The sequence below is a fragment of the Mizuhopecten yessoensis genome, unplaced genomic scaffold (genome assembly GCF_002113885.1).
Source record: "Mizuhopecten yessoensis strain PY_sf001 unplaced genomic scaffold, ASM211388v2 scaffold2583, whole genome shotgun sequence".
NCBI classification, from domain to species: domain Eukaryota; kingdom Metazoa; phylum Mollusca; class Bivalvia; order Pectinida; family Pectinidae; genus Mizuhopecten; species Mizuhopecten yessoensis.
Window position 1 is genome coordinate 108337 of NW_018404618.1, and position 16622 is coordinate 124958.

General features: G+C 38.3%; 1 protein-coding gene across 1 annotated transcript in view; it reads right to left on the bottom strand.

Annotated features, from left to right (window-relative positions):
• LOC110446125 overlaps positions 1-595 on the bottom strand; it is a 5286-nt gene extending 4691 nt beyond the window's left edge. Inside the window, exon 1 of the mRNA XM_021491112.1 lies at positions 407-595. Within this exon, the coding sequence (XP_021346787.1) occupies positions 407-456 (50 nt within the window). The 5' untranslated portion in view covers positions 457-595. The remainder of the gene's footprint in view (positions 1-406) is intronic.
• Between the last annotated feature and the right edge of the window lie 16027 nt (positions 596-16622).

Below are 16622 nucleotides of genomic sequence, written 5' to 3' on the forward strand. Positions count from 1 at the left end.
AGGTTGTTTCGCCCTAAAACATTTTTTTTAGGGCGAAACATTGTTTGGTATTTTCTTTTCATTTTTATTTGTTTTAAGTCACAAATTAAGTCTTTTTAGTCTTTCATATCATTAAAATAAGTTTTATTTAAAAAAAAAAATGTGTTTGTATTGTTTTAAGTACATTGTAAAGCAAAAAACGGATTACGTTATTTTCTTAACGCCGACACACATTATAACATATATTGAATTTAATTTTAGAAATAAGTAAGAATAGTGAAATGAAACAAAAATGGTGTAATTTTAAAAATTGCGAACGGGATTTGGGGCGAAACAACCCGTTACCCGTAGATCATGCGTGATTTTGCGAGATCAGCGAGAGTTGCCAATCTCTGTATTTATACGTCTCTGGTACCAGAGAACTCACCTTCTACTTGTTTTGGCAGCCGTCAAACAGTCCCAACTTGTTAATTTCATTTAATAATTTTCAACCCCGAGAGTGAAATCCATTGTATCGATTTTGTCATAAACGACACCTGGAGTACGTTCTGGCATTGCATATAAAGGAATATTGCAAATGTCAGACAACATCTGAAAGTCGAGTTCCCGACCTGTAAGGCTGTATGATGCTGTATAATGTCTAAATATAGCAGACGTTTATCATGTGACAACGAGGGTGAGCAATCAAAGGGAGCAGCATGATGGACGCTAATTCCTGTAGGAACTCTATATCTAAATCAGAGATTATAAATCTCTGATTTAGATACAGTAGAGTTCCTACAGGAATTAGATGGACGCATGTCAGAAGCAACGTCTGCTTTAACTTTAAGCAGATATCTTCAACTTATATATGTAACGGTTAGCACACCTGTGTATAACTAATGCAGTACGTGTGGTTCAATATTATAGTGTCAGAGGTCTTCCTCAAATTCACGAAATAAGAAACCGTCGATAGGCTAGTCGTCTTTTCGTCTTTTCACCTTGGTCAAAATATACATTAACACTTACAATTTTTGCGACTACCGATTAAAACATTTTTAGGATACAGATGATGCAGGGAATCGGACGCTTTCGTTTTGTCACGGTGCGTTCGTGTCGAAAATGTATGACTGTCTCGATAGATAGCTAGCTATATATAGGGCTGTTATAACATTCGCGTATCCCGGTTGACGCCACTCGTTAAAACGGTACATGTGGCGCAGAAATATTCCACGATAAACGAAACTGTGCATTTTAGCTCTGCTTATAGAACGGTCCAACCGCTCTATAAGCAGAGCTAAAAATGCAGTTTCGGATATCAAGAATATATTACCCTTCTTTCTAAGTTAATCTAATTAAAATCAGATCATGCCCGACCAAACCAGAATGGTTACCCAAAATTGGCAAATCGGATCAATTTTTGCAAAAATACTTATAAATCAATAAATGTGTCAGCAAGTCAGTTATAACAATGATGTAATCTTAGAATAGATAGCCAAGCACCGTCTTTTGTCTACAGATGATTAGTTTTAAGTTCGAATAGCACAAGAAAACGTAATTCAAACTCAAATGTCAGGGTTTTGATTATGTTTTTAAAAAATGGCGCGTGCGACGACTATGCATTCAGTTTTGGACTATAGGAATAAATTCACACTATAGAAATACTTTTTTTTTCATATTAATTCTAAGGGTCATCATAAAATGTTAATATGTTGACAAAAAAAAAAAATTGAAGCGTAATTAAATACTGCAAAATTCAAGCCTTGATTCGATTTGGGTCCCGACATTCGCAAAAACCGGAGACGCTGATTGGTGACTTCAGAGCGTTCTATAAATATCTCAAGTGAGCCCCGGCGCTAATTTCGTTTGTAAGAACATCCATCGATATTCTTCCTTTGATACAACCACGGAATTAGATTAGAGTCCGTGATACAACCATAAATGGATATAATTCCTCCTCAGATTTTTCAATGATGATTTGGTGTTCCGATTTGGGTTACAGTCCTATCATTGTGACAACTGGTTCCATTCAAAATGTAGGTTATTCATATTTTATATCTGCTGCAAATAACATGAACGAGCAAATAGCAGCAGTGAATTGTTTTGTTTCACTTGTACGCTTTTATTTTTTTCTGAATCGTTCTTCTTTAATATACTATAACCCGAAACAACAATACATGGGGAAAATACAGGATTCAAAGAAACCATGTCAACAAACTAAAGAAATTCTCCATAAACAATTATTTCATGGAAAGATGTACTTGTGGAGCTAAGAACTCTGATTTCTGGCCTACAATCAAACCATTCCTTTCGAACAAAAACAAACACCAATCTATCTAACATAGTTTTATTGGAAGATGACCAAATTAATTCTGACAAAACTGAGGTATGCCAAACTTTTAACAACTTTTTTGTAAATGTCGCTAATGAAATAGGAGAACACATTGATTTTAACCCAGACACACACGAGAGCATTAACAAAATCAAAGAAACTCAGACCAAAATTTGCAATTTAATTTCACCACGATTCAGGAAGAGGATATTACAAAAATAGTTTCACGTTTAAACATTAAAAAGGCTCCCAGTGTAGATCACATCAGCGCAAAACTCATCAGAGCAGGACAACACTCCCTTACCCCTTATATAACCAAACTCATCAACACAACCATCACTTCTGGAATTTTCCCCGACAATTTAAAGCGTGCCCAAGTCCAACCCATTTACAAGAAAAAAGACAGACTAGATAAAGGTAACTATCGCCCAGTCAGCATACTACCATCCATATCCAAGATCTATGAACGAACACTTTTTAACCAACTCAGCAAATTTTACGACCATATTTTTGACAACTTTCTCTGTGCATTTAGGAAAGGATATGGATGCCAAACCGTACTTTTAAGAATTATTGAAGACTGGAAACAAAAATTAGATGATAACAAATATGTAGCTGCTATTCTAATGGATCTATCTAAAGCATTTGATTGTCTCCCACATGAAATTCTTCTTGCCAAATTATCAGCCTATGGAGTTTCGGAACATTCATCAAACCTAGTAGAAAAGTATCTTATCAACAGAACACAAAGAATCAAGATTCAAGACTCTTTTAGCAGCTGGAGTAATATCATAAAGGGGGTACCCCAAGGCTCAATCTTAGGCCCACTTCTTTTTAACGTGTTTGTTGATGACATCTTCCTCGCTGTAAAACACTGTCAACTATGCTGATGATAATACCCTATCACACTCATCTACAAACTTAGAAAAACTCACATCCGCACTCGAAGAAGACACCAAAAATCTCACACACTGGTTCGATATAAATAAAATGAAAGCTAATCCTGACAAATTCCAAGCACTTGCAACAGGTAAAAAGACCTGGTCACAAAACATTTCTTTTCAAATAGATGATATTTCGATACCATGTGAAGAAAGTGTAAAACTACTAGGTTTTGACATTGACTTTAGCTCTCTTTCGATCTCCACATCAAAACCATATGTAGAAAAGCCTCACAACAACTAAATGTACTCTACAGAATTAGAAAACACCTGAGCAGACTAAATAAACTCACAATTTTCCACACCTTCATACTATCACACTTTAATTTTTGCCCACTCTCCTGGCACTTCTGTTCGGAAACAAATGTTAAAAAAATTGAGAAAATTCAGTATAGGGCACTCAGATTTATTTATGATGACTTCTCAAGCAACTAGGATGAACTTTTGACCCGGGCAAAGATACCTACTTTGAAAATTAGAAGAAAGAGGCAAATGGCTATAGAAACCTACAAAATCATACACAAAACCACACCGCTATGTCTCCACATCATTGTCACACCCAAGTCTCAAAATTACAGCTTCAGATATACAAACATTTTGGACATCCCACATGTTAAGACTACTACATACGGTATACAATCCTTCAAATATGCAGCAGCCTGTCTTTGAAATAATCTTCCTGAAAACTTTAGGACCACAACAAATTACGGCCATTTTAAATCTTTAATATCCTCCTGGAATGGAACCAAATGTAAATGTGCAGCCTGCAAATAATAAATATCTCACCTTACTCTAACCTCATCTTCTCTTTATCCAGCCTACAGTGTCTCCATTGAAAACTTTTAATTTCAAAGCATTGTTTTAATTTAATTTAATTTAATTCAATTTATTAATATAATTATGGTATATGGACTTTGAGTGTTGTGAAACACTATACCTATTATCAAAGTAATATATGAACAATATGTGTGTGATATTAGTAATTGATGTCTTAATGTATTGCATTTTATGTATGTGTATATGTATATGTCGGTCAAAAGCTCTTCAGAGCTTATGTTATTTTGTTATATACCCACCGACTCGAAATAAAAATTATTTTATCTTATCTTATCTTAATATCTTTTCTTCAACGAATCGGGTAACTTTGAAATTTTGGACGACGAGAGTGATCTCCCTTCTACCGCTAAATTTTACAACATTTTTTACATTTGTATGCCCGATCTATTTTACTTAAAATCAGTGAACTCCTAATAGTAGCTAACTATTGCAGAGCAGCGATTTTATCTATAACTGAAACCTGGCTCTATCGATGGCTCAGTGACTAACTCAGAAATTGACAAGACAAGATAAGGATAGGGGGCGGATTTTTTTATTTAAACATATTTTATTGCCTTAGTGCAATTGGACTGGGCACAATTCATGCAACTTATATAAAGCCCTTTCAATAAAAAAATGTCAAAGAATGATACAACAAAATTAGAAGATGGCACACCAAAACTACTTTAGAAATAAGGTAGCTAAATGGCAAGTTCTTGTGCAAGCGCTTGTTCACTCATTTTCACACTTAAACACACACACACACGCACACTATAAACATTTGTGGACAGAGAGAGATGTCTAGTATTAATAGGTAACTGGTTCCACAGTCAAAGTGCTGAAGGAAAGAAGGAATAGATAATTCAAGTCTGTTGTTAGGCAAGTTGTAGTTTTCTGCATTTCGAAGGTTATATCGAGGGTTAGCGACAATTACGGGAGGGAGTAGAGTACTGAGCTAGTTAATAACAATATTATTATGAATTTTATAAAATAGTTGGAGGTTCCCATTCGGTTTCAGCATATAAAAAGTGTCTACTAGCATAGGGAGGTAAACCAGTAACAATGCGTCCAGACTCTAATTGTAGCTTTTCTAATTTATCTGTTCGCAACAATATTCAAAAGTTGGAAGTATAAATGATCTGTATATCTTATTTAATGTACATCCGTTTAGGGTATATTTTAATTTACGGAGGACACCTAATTGTTTCACTACTTTTTTATATCACGGAATAAGACTAGCCTGTGTTGCTCTTTAAGTCCGTTATCACATATTACCAATGTGATCGCTCCACTTATGCATCGATAGGGGGCGGAGTTTGCACATCTAGGAGATGAAACACTTTTTATCGAAATACACTTGCCAAAAACCAAACCTACCATTGTTGGGACCTGCTACAGACCACCCAAACAATCTGATTTTATAGAACAGTTTGAAAAAATATTGCTGCAGCTCAGAGCAGACTAAAATTATTATTCTTTGTGACTTAAATATGTGCTGCCTTGATAAGCAAGGACCTTTAGATCAAAATTATACCAATGTTTTGAAATTATTTAATTTTAACCAAAATATCATTCATGCTACACGGTTAACAAACCAGTAAATCACTTATTGATCACATTATCTGTTACAATAAAGAACGCATTAGTCAGTCAGGTGTTATTCCTGTTGGTATCGGTGACCATTGTTTTAACATACTGTACCGGAAAAACCATCAAGAGATTTTAACAGGCACCAATAATGTAACTATACGTCCAACCAAACATTATGACAAAGATAAGTTTGTTAAGAAATTTAGCCGAATCCAAATGGGAAGAATGTTTCAATGGTAAAGATGTAACAAGTCATGGACCACTTGAAATATATTTATGATGGTACTTGATGAAGTTGCCCCAGTCACAGTAGTTCGTATTAAACAAAGAACAGAACCGTGGATGTCTGCTGATGGATCTTATCAAGCAGAGAGATTTATTTTTACTTACATTTATAAAATCAGGTAAAACTGAAGATTACAAAACTTTCTACTACTACATAAAAATTAGCTCAGAGGAAATCTAGAACAGAATACAGAGTGATACATTATTGTAAAATATCTATGTCAAAGTATTTCAATGCTAACTGTAACATATACTATTATGAAGACTTAAAATAGTTAAGATAGAACCTTTTAAAAGTCAGTGACTTCATCTACGTTTGTAAAATGCAGTTCTACATTTGGGGATGTGTAATGTATTTGTAGAACGGGTTAGCCTGGTTGAGATCTGGCTAACGTAAGTAATAACAACGTAATCATGGAGCCTCATCGTCGAGGATTTTGTAGGTTGAAATACATTTTCTTAAAGTATAAAAATAAATCATACACATCCCGTTCAGGTTCTTTAAAAGTGAGAATGTTAGCGTAAGAATATCTTTAACTTTTAAAATCACTCTCGTAGCTCTTTTTTGAAGTTTCAAACGAATTTCTGTTAGTGACACACTTGTAGGACTACTCCATACAGAAGAGCGGTACATGTGGTAAAACAGTAGCTGTTCACGGTTTATTTCACATTTCATTGGACATGAATTTAATGATGCGTTTTAAAACCCCAATCTTCTTGGACAATTTCTTACATACAAAACCAATACGATCATTCCAATATAAACAACTATCAATAAAAACACTAAGTAGTTTAGCACAATTTACAGTATCGATTTTAACGCAATTCACTTTGACATACAATTTTCTATGTTTAGCCAACTTTTTTGAGGAACCTAGAAGCACACATTGATTTGTTGTTAAATTTAGACCCATTTTATTCTGAGTTATCCCCTTCCTAGATAACTCTAGGTCCTCGCTCAACTTTCCTTCAGCTTCATCCACTGACTGACCATTAACACTTGAGGTGTCGTCAGCAGATATGCATATGAAGGATAAAAAAACAGTGGTCCTAGTATTGACCCTTGTGGAACACCAATATCTATTTCTTTGAAAGATGATAAAACGCCTTTGAAATTGATAGCTTGAAATCTATCAGGTAAGATTAGAAGAAATTCAATGAATGTTCTGACACGCCTTGAGTTTTATACAACTGCATATACCAGGTATTACATACATCCAGGCATAATTTATCTCATTCCAATCATGAGTTCCGATAGTGAAGGAGCATTTTTAACACAGTTTGTTTGTTTGTTTGTTTATGTTTAACGGCCCATCGACGGCTGTGGTCATTTAGGGCCATGGTGATTTATTAATTTATTTTACTTTTTCAACAAACATGTGAATAGCGAAGATAAAATCAGATAAAATGGTTCATTTTAAAAGTATTCGCATTGTATGTGTAGATAAATAAAAATAGTAAAAGGGGGTTAAAATAATAAAAGAGATAACGAATAGATGATATGGAATATGCGATATATATATAACGTCAAAAATGATAAGGTGGGTTAAAAGACATCAGAGTCTATAAAATAGACCGATGTCTTTCAAATAGTTAAATAATGCCTTCGAATCCACGGAACTGAAAAGTGTTTTCATATCCGGGACTCGGAAGTAGTTATCACGAATGTGTTTAAAATCGGAACATTCTATTAAAAAATGCTCCACTGTAAATGGAGTGTCACATGCGTGGCATGAAGGTATATCTTCTCGTTTTAAAAGGTACGAATGAGTAGGATATGTGTGCCCAGTGCGGAGCCGAGCGAGGACAACTTCCTCTCTACGATCTTTTAACACAGTCAACATTTACAACAGAAAATAATGTTGTAGATACAGATGAGATATATTAAGTGATGCCCTGGAATTACAGAAGGAAAATATTACACCTCAGCCAAATTTCAACATTTTAAGTGAGATGTTCTCGGACATCTCGGAAGATGAAATGACAGAAATAACTCAAGTTGTTGAAGAAGTTGAAACACGGCGACGATTTGCAATTCCCATGCAGGACGATGATTTGAAAAATTCTGTTGTAGGAGAATCATGTGTAAACACAGAAAACAAAACGAAATGGGCTTTAAAAGCTTTTGATTCATGGATTGAACAGCGACTGATACAATCCAAAAACAATGAAAAACTGAAAATATTTCCTAACAACTTACTGGAGTTACCTGTCTTCGATATTAATGAGGCTCTGACTTATTTTGTAGCTGAAGTACGAAACAAGAATGGTGAGGAGTACAGACCAAAAACACTTTATGAGTTAAGTATATCTATACAACATTATTTTCGGCAAAATGGACGTTTGGTGAATATTTTGGATGATACAGAGTTTGCAGGACTGAGAGGGTTACTAGACGCCAGGATGAAAAATCTCGCAAAACAAGGTTTGGGAATAAACAAAAAGCAGGCAGAAATTATAACGGAACAACAAGAACAGTTGATGTGGGAGAAGGGTGTGTTGGGGACAGACACACCAGAAAAACGTTTAAACACATTATTTTTGCATTGAGAGCAGGCCAAGAACATAGGAATCTTAGATGTGGACCTCATAGTCAAGTTACAGTGAAACAGGATTCTGATGGCAAAACATATCTGGAATACAGAGAAGATGTATCAAAAACTAATGCCGGGGGACTTCTCTATTGTAAGGCGACACCAACATTTACAAGGGCCTATGAAAACAAAGTTCTTCCACAAGTTCAAGTTTCAAGTTTTTTATTTACCAAATGCAATACATCGATGTCCTGTGAAGATATACCAGAAATTCAATACAGAAGTTATATAATATAATCATACCGTATGAAGATGTATTGTTATTGCGAGACGCTAATTATAAAATCCAGTAGCTAAATATAGGGGCAAAATTTATTAAAATAAAAAATTGAAAAAAATAAAAATTTAATTTAATTCAAATTAATTAAATTAATTTGGAAACATTATTTGACCTAATTTTATGTTGGAAAATAGAACTTTACTTTTTTAAGACAAAATTTCAATTTTCCTTATAATTCAAACTGTTAAGGTTAACGATTTAAAAATCGTCCAGACCAAAAACCGGAAAATGCAGTGTATTGTACCTAAGGCCAAAGAAGACCCCCAGCCCGGACTGTTGGTACTGTGATTCTCCAGTGGGTGTACATGTCTTACAGCAGTCAGTGGGGAAGCTGTGTGATGAGGCCAGCCCGGACTGTTGGTACTGTGAGTCTCCAGTGGGTGTACATGTCTTACAGCAGACAGTGAGGAAGCTGTGTGGTAGGCCAGGTCGGACTGTTGGTACTGTGATTCTCCAGTGGGTGTACATGTCTTACAGCAGTCAGTGAGGAAGCTGTGTGGTAGGCCAGGTCGGACTGTTGGTACTGTGATTCTCCAGTGGGTGTACATGTCTTACAGCAGACAGTGAGGAAGCTGTGTGGTAGGCCAGGTCGGACTGTTGGTACTGTGATTCTCCAGTGGGTGTACATGTCTTACAGCAGTCAGTGAGGAAGCTGTGTGGTAGGCCAGGTCGGACTGTTGGTACTGTGATTCTCCAGTGGGTGTACATGTCTTACAGCAGACAGTGAGGAAGCTGTGTGGTAGGCCAGGTCGGACTGTTGGTACTGTGATTCTCCAGTGGGTGTACATGTCTTACAGCAGTCAGTGAGGAAGCTGTGTGGTAGGCCAGGTCGGACTGTTGGTACTGTGATTCTCCAGTGGGTGTACATGTCTTACAGCAGACAGTGAGGAAGCTGTGTGGTAGGCCAGGTCGGACTGTTGGTACTGTGATTCTCCAGTGGGTGTACATGTCTTACAGCAGTCAGTGAGGAAGCTGTGTGGTAGGCCAGGTCGGACTGTTGGTACTGTGATTCTCCAGTGGGTGTACATGTCTTACAGCAGACAGTGAGGAAGCTGTGTGGTAGGCCAGGTCGGACTGTTGGTACTGTGATTCTCCAGTGGGTGTACATGTCTTACAGCAGTCAGTGAGGAAGCTGTGTGGTAGGCCAGGTCGGACTGTTGGTACTGTGATTCTCCAGTGGGTGTACATGTCTTACAGCAGACAGTGAGGAAGCTGTGTGGTAGGCCAGGTCGGACTGTTGGTACTGTGATTCTCCAGTGGGTGTACATGTCTTACAGCAGTCAGTGAGGAAGCTGTGTGGTAGGCCAGGTCGGACTGTTGGTACTGTGATTCTCCAGTGGGTGTACATGTCTTACAGCAGACAGTGAGGAAGCTGTGTGGTAGGCCAGGTCGGACTGTTGGTACTGTGATTCTCCAGTGGGTGTACATGTCTTACAGCAGTCAGTGAGGAAGCTGTGTGGTAGGCCAGGTCGGACTGTTGGTACTGTGATTCTCCAGTGGGTGTACATGTCTTACAGCAGACAGTGAGGAAGCTGTGTGGTAGGCCAGGTCGGACTGTTGGTACTGTGATTCTCCAGTGGGTGTACATGTCTTACAGCAGTCAGTGAGGAAGCTGTGTGGTAGGCCAGGTCGGACTGTTGGTACTGTGATTCTCCAGTGGGTGTACATGTCTTACAGCAGACAGTGAGGAAGCTGTGTGGTAGGCCAGGTCGGACTGTTGGTACTGTGATTCTCCAGTGGGTGTACATGTCTTACAGCAGTCAGTGAGGAAGCTGTGTGGTAGGCCAGGTCGGACTGTTGGTACTGTGATTCTCCAGTGGGTGTACATGTCTTACAGCAGACAGTGAGGAAGCTGTGTGGTAGGCCAGGTCGGACTGTTGGTACTGTGATTCTCCAGTGGGTGTACATGTCTTACAGCAGTCAGTGAGGAAGCTGTGTGGTAGGCCAGGTCGGACTGTTGGTACTGTGATTCTCCAGTGGGTGTACATGTCTTACAGCAGACAGTGAGGAAGCTGTGTGGTAGGCCAGGTCGGACTGTTGGTACTGTGATTCTCCAGTGGGTGTACATGTCTTACAGCAGTCAGTGAGGAAGCTGTGTGGTAGGCCAGGTCGGACTGTTGGTACTGTGATTCTCCAGTGGGTGTACATGTCTTACAGCAGACAGTGAGGAAGCTGTGTGGTAGGCCAGGTCGGACTGTTGGTACTGTGATTCTCCAGTGGGTGTACATGTCTTACAGCAGTCAGTGAGGAAGCTGTGTGGTAGGCCAGGTCGGACTGTTGGTACTGTGATTCTCCAGTGGGTGTACATGTCTTACAGCAGACAGTGAGGAAGCTGTGTGGTAGGCCAGGTCGGACTGTTGGTACTGTGATTCTCCAGTGGGTGTACATGTCTTACAGCAGTCAGTGAGGAAGCTGTGTGGTAGGCCAGGTCGGACTGTTGGTACTGTGATTCTCCAGTGGGTGTACATGTCTTACAGCAGTCAGTGAGGAAGCTGTGTGACGAGGCCAGCCCGGACTGTTGGTACTGTGATTCTCCAGTGGGTGTACATGTCTTACAGCAGTCAGTGAGGAAGCTGTGTGACGAGGCCAGCCCGGACTGTTGGTACTGTGATTCTCCAGTGGGTGTACATGTCTTACAGCAGTCAGTGAGGAAGCTGTGTGGAAGGCCAGCCCGGACTGTTGGTACTGTGATTCTCCAGTGGGTGTACATGTCTAACAGCAGACAGTGAGGAAGCTGTGTGATGAGGCCAGCCCGGACTGTTGGTACTGTGATTCTCCAGTGGGTGTACATGTCTTACAGCAGTCAGTGAGGAAGCTGTGTGGAAGGCCAGCCCGGACTGTTGGTACTGTGATTCTCCAGTGGGTGTACATGTCTAACAGCAGACAGTGAGGAAGCTGTGTGATGAGGCCAGCCCGGACTGTTGGTACTGTGATTCTCCAGTGGGTGTACATGTCTTACAGCAGTCAGTGGGGAAGCTGTTAACGAGGCAGGATTTAACGGATATTTCACTAACCATTCACTACGAGCGACTGCCGCGACACGCCTCTATAAGGCAGGATTCGACGAACAATTAGTGGCAGAAAAACTGGACATCGGTCAGCGGCCATTCGCTCATATAAGCGTACATGTGATGCTTGCAAATGTTAGCAGTGTTGTGCAAGGAATTGAAAATACGGCATCACCAGTGAAAAAAATAAAACTTGCCGACTCCAGTAATACTGATACTTATAAAAGGGAGTTATCTGTTAGCGCGGGTGAGGTGTCATTTACCCTAGGATTCTAAATGGGAGTACATTGTATCTGTGACAATGGATTTACCTGTATATATCCAGTGGATTTACCTGTATATATCCAGTGGATTTACCTGTATATATCCAGTGGATTGATCACTCTTGCGTCAATTTTGTATCATTTCAATAATGCAATTACATTCTGATGGATATATTGTCATGCTCCAGTTTATGTTCTACTTAAACTGGTCCAAAAACATGTCCGTTATTTTTACAAAACTGTACAATATTAAAACATTGGACGGTTTTATGATCTCATTGGACAGTTTTGTAACATATTGGACAGTTATGCCAATTACAGTACTCCTATTCTATATAATGGACAGATAGAACAATGGATGACATCACAACAATGTTTTAAATGTGCTTATTGAAGGTTGTATAGTAAATAGGTTATACTTGATGATTATGGTAAAAAAAATGCATATTTTGTTGATTTTAACAAGGCATTTGACTTGGTATAGAGAAAAGGTTTCCTCTATAAGTTAGCTAAATATGGTACCGGTAGCAAACTCTTTCAAGTCATTAGTAATAATATGTACAAGACATCTTCGTCTGCCGTTAAATTAAATTCGTTCTTCTCCGATTACTTTGATAGTTTTAGAGGACTCAAGCGTGGGGATAGTACGAGTCCCTCTCTGTTCAATTTATATGTAAATGATCTTCCTGATCTATTAAAAAACGATCCTTTAAAGCTTGTCGACTCGGATATAGGTTGCCTCGTGTTCGCAGATGATCTGGTAATATTGTCCGAAACAGCCGAGGGATTACAAAAATCATTAAATATTGCAATACATGGAAACTTTCAATAAATACCCAGAAAACAAAAGAAATGATATTCAATTCAACAAACTATGTTATTGAAAACTACAAATTTAATATTGACAACTATAATATAGACATATGATAAATAAAGAACATAAATATCTTGGTAACATGATAAATACAGCAGGTAAATTTACATCGTCTGCAAAGCAATTTTCTAACAAAGTTCTTAAAGTTCTTTTTGCAATTAAAAAATATGCAGAAAGATCATTCCAGTAGATGCCCAGTGTAAACTCTTTCAATCCCTTGTAAAACCTGTCCTGACTTTTATTGCAGAAGTATGGTACATGGATTTATATCAAAATAAGTTAAGCAGAAAAATCAGATCACTTAATAGCAATGAACAATTTGATTATTTCTCCTTTATTGATATCCCCTTTTGAGCAAGTACATTTGAAATTCTGTAAACATACGCCAGGGATTGGGAAAAGAGCAGAAATCTAGGCTCCAGAGCAGAGCTGGGACATTACCTTATCGAGACCCTTATAAACACTTCAGCACGTGACTATTTAAGTAGAATACTACAAGATTCAGACAATTTAAACCCTTTGATAAAGGAGGCTAATCTATTAAATGAAACTTTACATGAAAATGGCACATAAACCTGGTTTAATTATGTTAATGATTTGACATTAAACGATAATCTACATCAAATTGTACAGGATCCTAACGCATCGTACAGTAATTACCAACTTAAAATTAAAACCAAGCAAAAGATAAAAAAAAGAAATATGATATACGATTCTTTGATAAACTAGAAACTTAAAAGGAGAGTACTAAATTATTTATTTATAAAGATATAAAGATTGAGTATGTCGCTGAAAAATGCCTTAACATTAACATAAGCAATTTAAGGAAAATGTCTACTACGTTTCGATTATGTGAACACAAACTGGAGCTAGCCATTGGGTGTTTCAAAAGTATGCCAAGAGACCCTGTAAAAAAGGTGGTGTGTTAGAAAATTACGTACACTTCTTTTGTCACTGTTCCCTCAATGAGTAACAATAGAGAGGAGAGATATAGGCCTATAATTGCTTACAGAAGTGATATCTCTAGTTCAAAAAATTGGAGCGACTTTAGCCTTTTTCCAGTCTGATGACAGTAGGAAATGGGCTTGTTAAAGATTCACCCGCTATTATCAGCAATTTTACAGAAATTCCATCAATATCAATAGCTTTTCCATCACGTAATGCTGAAATTTGTTTTCTTACGAATTTATGTTTTACTTCGGGAATGGAGAATAGATTTTGCCTGTTGATACCCAAATCTACTTTCGGTCAAAAGTGCGTCCGATATCGCTGCCGATATTGCAAAAATAATTATTAAAAGCATTGGAAATGTCTTCTTTTTCTACGACATTCTCTCCATGAATATTAAAACTAGAGGCATCATTTGTTTTCGAAGACGGTCTCTTTAGAGTTATTAGGACATTGAAGCAAGGCTTTAAACAATCCCAGTCAAAATCTCTACTGGATGTATAGACGGTATCTTTAGAGTTATAAGGACATCGAAGCAAAGCTTTAAACAATCCCAGTCAATATCTCTACTGGATGTATCGACGGTATCTATAGAGTTATTAGGACATTGAAGCAAAGCTTTAAACAATCCCAGTCAATATCTCTATTGGATGTATAGACGGTATCTTTAGAGTAATTAGGACATTGAAGCAAAGCTTTAAACAATCCCAGTCAATATCTCTGCTGGATGTTCTCGCTTTCTTATGCAGGTAATCATGTGTGTGCATTTCGCCGAGAACATCGTCATTTATCCATTATTCATTTAAAGGCATGTTCTTAGCTATGCTATTGAAAAATAGCTGTTTAAAAGAGTCCGATGCGTCATAAACGCTGTCAAAAACATCGATGACTGATGATGGCGCTTGTGTCATGTCAGCTTTTAGTAAAAAAAAAATAAAAAAAATAAAGACTGAACGGGAAAAGAAACCTTTTACCACAGAGCATACAACATTCTAATGGGGCGCAGAGGAGAAACTTCACACAGATACCAGTGGAATATGATTAAGTGCTGTATTATACCGGCGACATGACAACTAACTCAGGGTCATCACTTATTCCAGTCGTGCACTATCCTGCGCCAAAACTAGAGTTGTTGGCACTTAAATGGGCCATAACAGAAAAGTTCCACCATTACTTGTACACGAATACATTTACAGTGCTGAATGATGATAATCCCCTGACCTACGTCCTTACTTCAGCCAAGTAAGTCATCGATGACTGTCAGCATTAGCAGCGTTTGATTTTGAGATACAATACAGACCTGGGAAATCGAGCACAGATGCTGTCTAGACTACCACAGACTGTCGAGGATTTTCGGGAACAGGTCTCGATAGAAAGCGTCAAAGCGGTGTGTCAGTCTTCAGTCACACCAGCATATGTCAACTGTCTATCGATGTCGGCTACAGCTGTGGATGTGTTGTTGGACATTGAATGCGTTTATTTGGATGGAATGACGAACATGCAGTGGAAGAGGGCACAAACCCAAGACTCAGTTTGAAAGCCATGGATAGATGCTGTCACGAGACACGTTCAACCAGGACGCCAGAGTTTACTGATGGCTCGTGAACATACCATGATGTATCAGCATTTTGATAGATTCAGACTCAAGCTAGGTGTATTATATCGTGAGGTCAATGTTGATGGAGATGGAGACAGACGGGAGCAACTAGTATTACCATCCACATTCGTTCAGGAAGCTCCCAAAGATTAACATGATGACATAGGTCACCCTGACCGAGATAGGGTTTAATCCCTGTGCAAGGGAAGGTTTTATTGGCCCAGCATGAATAGAGAGGTGAAAGAGCATCACTTGTCAGTATCCATACATCGCAACCCATGAAGATGTTATGTGTTGATAACGTGTCACTTGAACCATCCAAAGGAGGAATATGCTCCTGATTCTCATCTCTTTTCCTTCCGACAAAGTCTGTTGCACTAGCGTAGTTGTTACTGTATTGGCTGTCCAGATGGGTCTTTTTCATCCTCCCCCTCTATAGATAGATGTCAGGACAACGTCAAACATCACATAGCTCCAGGAGTGAGTGTCATAAGAGGTAATAACGGCCTAACAAAGGGATGCTTATGGGCTAAAATAGAACAGTTAACAAGCAAGAATATTGCTAAGGGTCAACAGATGCTAACAACACAACAAATGACACCCAGAACAACATCTAGACGATAATGGACAGACCGCAACTACTTCAACTTTGCCTATCCCGTGTTAGAGAAGCGGTTATCTAATCAGTGGCTTAGTTTTCACATTACCAAGTTTTCGGCTTATGTTAGGGTACTTTCTAAACATTTTCTTCAGGTTGGTATCCAGTTAACACAATAAATGCTAGAAACATCATCAAGAAAGCAAGGTCACAACAATGCTACAGGGCAACAAGACATATGAACAGCTGCAAAACAATCCAACTCAAAATTTAAAAGGCGTCTCATAGACCTCCTGTCAAAATTAAAACAAGAGAACAAGATTACCGAAGGCCATTACAGTATACTGGATCCATTGGTTACGATGTTTCCAGATCATTAGCAGACATTCTTGGACCGCTAGTGGGCAAATCGCAACACCATGTAAAGAAACATCTAGCGGAAGCTATGTCTACCATCATGATTCAGGAAGACGAAGAATTAATTTCACAAGTTTTTTTCTCTCTTTACAAACACACCCATTGACGATGCACTTAGAAT